General features: G+C 28.5%; 1 protein-coding gene across 1 annotated transcript; it reads right to left on the minus strand.

The window, feature by feature from the left end:
• Positions 1-2,148: 2,148 nt before the first annotated feature.
• Positions 2,149-3,401, minus strand: OCT59_029732 (uncharacterized protein; the record flags this gene model as incomplete). Its single annotated transcript, XM_066145896.1, has 5 exons — positions 2,149-2,304; positions 2,381-2,478; positions 2,611-2,744; positions 3,041-3,203; positions 3,332-3,401. 5 exons carry the CDS (start codon positions 3,399-3,401, stop codon positions 2,149-2,151), a joined length of 621 nt encoding a protein of 206 aa, XP_065994849.1.
• Between the last annotated feature and the right edge of the window lie 1,328 nt (positions 3,402-4,729).

Raw genomic sequence — 4,729 nt, forward strand, 5'->3', positions numbered from 1 at the left:
CGGTCTCTGGTTTTAAACCGGTTTAACTAGAGACCGGTTTGAAAAAATTTTCTGTAATAAGATTTTAAACTGGTTTGATATGTCAGATCAGTTTCAATTTATTTAAAAAGGAAATATTAGTTAAACTGGTTTTGGTTTCTTTAGGTCAAACCAGTTTGAAACTGATTTTAAAGACTGATTTTAGAGTATTAATTATAGCACTTTTTTGAATTATGATTAATATCTTTGATTTTTATAACAAAGTTATACTATATATTAGATAATATAATCAAGAAAAATTCGTGTAAATTTTTCTTTTTTTAAATATTGATCCAAATGTATTATGTCAGACAGATCAGATATCAGCTGACACTGACATCAGGAAATTATATAGTGCGAAAAGTTGCGCAAGTTTACACATCATAATATTTCGTAAGCTTCCAGACCCACCGCAAGTTTGCGTAAGCGTAATATTTTGTAACTTTTTAAAATATTTCGAAATATTACGATATGCAAAGCTTCGTAATTTTACGATTTGTAATATTCCGTAATTTTGCGGTTCGCAATATTTCGTAATTTTACATAATATTTCGTAAGTTTTCAGACCCGCCGCAAGTTTGCGTAAGCGTAATATTTTGTAACTTTTTAAAATATTTCGAAATATTACTGTATGCAAGGCTTCGTAATTTTACGATTCGTAATATTCCGTAATTTTACTGCGTAATACTTCACAACTTTTTAAAATATTTTGAAATTCTATGATGCGTAATGTTCCATAATTTGATGATTCGTAATATTCTGTGATTTTACACAACTTAATATTTCGTAATATTTCAAAATATTTCGATAAATAATACTTCATTTTCTGTACTATAAGTTTATATAATGTATGTTTTATTAGATATAATTTTATTAAACCATAAAAAATTACAAGTATTTATTAATATATACAGAATACATAAAAGTAAAAAAAAGAAAGAGTAGAGTAACAATATTATTAGACGTAAAAAGAAGAGAAACAGCTATAGTAACGTTAGTATTAGATATAAAGATAAAAGAAATATTGTTATTATTGTTAGTATTAAGGTAAAAAGAGTTAAAGAAACAGTAAAAGGAGTAAAAGAAAGCATGGATATTATCGTTAGTATTAAAGTACAAGTAAAAAGAAATAAAGGAAACGTAGATAGTATTGTTAGTATTACGACGTAAAGTAACAAAGAGGTAAAAAAAAACGCGTTAATATTAAAATAATTAGTATTAATAAATAAATATTTCTATCCTTGCAAAGTAATTGAACAAAAGAATAAAGAAATAAAGAGAAAGGAAAAAATAAACATGTTGTTAGTATTGTTAGTATCGTTAGTATTAAAGTACAAGTAAAAAGGAATAAAGGAAACATGGATATTATTGTTAGTATTACGATACAAAATAACAAAGAGGTAAAAAAAAATGAAAATAATTAGTATTAATAAACAAATATTTCTATACCTGCAAAGCAATAAATTATGAAATATATGTAAATATATTGTATATAATTAAAGAAATAATAGAAAGAAGAGACAAAAAAATTAAAAATATTGAACAAAAGAATAAAGAAATAAGAAACAAAAATAAATAAGACAAAAACGCGTGCATGATTAAATGATTAAATGATTAAATCACATGCAAGGATCAGCCTAATTTGATTGGCCAGAAAATACGATATCGTAAAATTACGGAAATCCGCATTTTAAAAAATCACAGAAATTGTATATGCACAATTACTAAATATTATCCCCTCGTGATAAATTAAAAATTATCAACACAAATTCAACACAAATTTAACAAATTTAACGAAATTTGGCCAAAATTAACAAAATTTTACCAGAATTATCAACACAAATTGAACACAAATTGAACACAAATTTCAGCCACGATTTATTTATGTCACACCCATGTTGTTAAGAATTAATAACCATTTTATTTATTAAAACTATATTAATTATGGTAAAAAAAATGCTATTACGTGTGATATATATAAAAAATAATATTTATTTCCTATGCAACCCATAATTCTCTAATAAACTATTTACATACCGACCTTTCTCCTCCGTGTTATAAGAGTCAATAGAAAGTATATCATCGTCAGCTATGCCATCATTGGCCGCACCATCGTTGGCCGCATCATCGTTAGCACCGGATCGTTAGGCTACCGTCGTTAATCCTTCCATCATCAGCTGCACCTGCTCTATCGTCAGCTGCTCTATCACCACCATCGTCTACATCATTACCATCATGAGAATCATCGTCCGAATGTGTAAATTTATCCCTATTTTCCAACTTTTGCTAAAAATCAATAAATAAATAAATAAACTGTAATTCAAATAATTCACATTTTGCAAATTGTAAATTAAAAACTTACTAAGTTGTTGATTATCTTCGACTTCATTATACTTTCGCTCATTTGAATGTTTTGATTATTAGGATTTAAGTACGTTTCACATATGCTAATCGCATACGCTATTTGTGTTTTTGAGGGATTTTTATTTACTTTTCGCAACTTATCGAATTATCGCTTGACATATATGTCGTAGGTTGCATCTTTAACCTTTTTAAATAGGTTGTTGTAACATCTTTTCACCTCCGCCTTACTCTTCCATTCCTGAATCTTTGACGGACTAGCCTGAGTGTTAATAGACGGTAATTTATGCCCAATCGCGAAAACAGAATACATAACGTCTTTAACGCTACAGCGTGAATGTCCCTCGTATGCTTCATGTTGTTGTCTAACTATTAAAAAAAAATGTTAGTATGAAATTTAATAAAATTCATAATTGCTTTAACTTACAGTCGGGGCAATTTTTTTTTCGAAAAAAATAATCCATTGATTTTTTTTGAACTGGCGCATAAATTCGGATTTTCGTCTTTTAAATATTTTTCGGTAGCGAGTTTGTCTCGTCTTGCGAAGAATAAACAAAATTTTCAAATAAAATTTTTGACACTGCTAACGAGCTCCTAATCAAACGAGGTTAGCATTTCAGGTTTACATTAAATAATATTCATCTTTATTACCTTTACATACTCCGGATCTATTGTATTATTATTATTTTTGTTATTATCGTTGAGCTTTTTTTCTATGCTTCGAGAGACGGGTTTCGAATTTTTTTGTCTGGTGATAAGAACTTCAAGCTTAGAAATTATCTGCGAATTGGTTCTTAATAGTTTTTCTATTGTTTTTTTATTAACTTTAACAATAAAATATAATTTAACTATATATTATATAATTTCTTTTTATAAAAAATATGATACGTATCGTATCGTATATACCTCAAGCGCTATCGTCGGATATTAACTCTCTTCACCGCTTCGCTACCCTCAGTACTACGTTTTGAAAATCTTTCATTATCGTCAATTCTTCGTTTCTCGCCACGCTTTGTAGCCATTATGATAATAAATTTGAAACGAAAATATGAGAAAAAGGAGGAAATATATGAGAAAAAAGAGGAAATATATGAGAAAAAGGTGAACTAGAAAATTCGAAAAGGATGAGGAAAAAGGGGGAAATACATGAATCAGAAATTCAGAAAAAGGAGGCAAGCTGTCATAAGGTAATTTCCGCCATTCTATACTAAAAGAAAAAAAACTTGCGAAATATTGCGAAAAATGGATGAACTAATGCGAAATATTACGAAAAATAAATGTACTAATGCAAAAATTTTGCATCGTGATATTACGAAAAAATATTGTAACACTTTCATAAGAGAACTTTAAAAAAAAACTCTCGTAAAAGCACATAGTACAATCGAAATATTAATCAAATCCAATTTATAAAAAAATAACATGTTACACATGTTGCTTTTATGCATGGAAAAAAAAGTTGCAGCCAGTGAACTCATTTGGCTGATCAGATTGATAGTGATTTTGAGCGCTTATAACCTGATTATCGCATAAATTTGTGGCTGATCATCCGTCCATTATTGTAAAAGTGATTTGCGATTAAGCCAATAAATTTGCGGCTGATTATCAGATGATTAGCCGATTGAATAAGCCATCCGAATTCAAACACTGCCCGTTACAGCAAATTCAAAATATGCGAAACACTCAGCACTTTTGCTGTCAGATTCACTTGGCAGGTTGCCGGCAAATTGAAATAGTAAATAAAATAATAAACAATATTTATATGGTACATCATAAACTTGTTACATTTATTTTTAGATTTGCCAAGTAAGCTACACGGCAAGTTCCCGACAGCAAAATTGCTGAGTGTTTCGCATATTTTAAATTTTGCTATAATGCGTAAAATTGCGAATGATTCCGCGATATTAGCCACCAGATTCTTACAGCCAGTTCCATTCATTAATGCGTAAATTTGCGTAGTCGTGTCTATTCAAATAACTCAATCAATTGTAATCCATTCAATTAATTCATTAAATTTTTACAATGAATTTGCAATATAATTTTATTAGACACATAATCTCATATAAATTAAATAGTGAATTGATACTTTTCATCAAATTTGACGCGTTAATTTAGTAACATGAGTTTCAAATGCCCCCTTTGTATGCGAATATTCAATCAACGCTTTACATATACTTCACGCATGCAAAAATGCTTAAAAAATGTAGAAGTAGAAGTAGAAGATGATGATGATAATAATGATAGTGAAAAATATAGCAGTGAAATGGATACGAAAAGTAATCTAAGTAGTGAATATGAAAATGATAAAGTTGAGGTAATTATGTTATTCCAGATTATTCTTTTTAAAGAAAAA

This window comes from Rhizophagus irregularis, chromosome 9 (assembly GCF_026210795.1).
Source record: "Rhizophagus irregularis chromosome 9, complete sequence".
NCBI classification, from domain to species: domain Eukaryota; kingdom Fungi; phylum Glomeromycota; class Glomeromycetes; order Glomerales; family Glomeraceae; genus Rhizophagus; species Rhizophagus irregularis.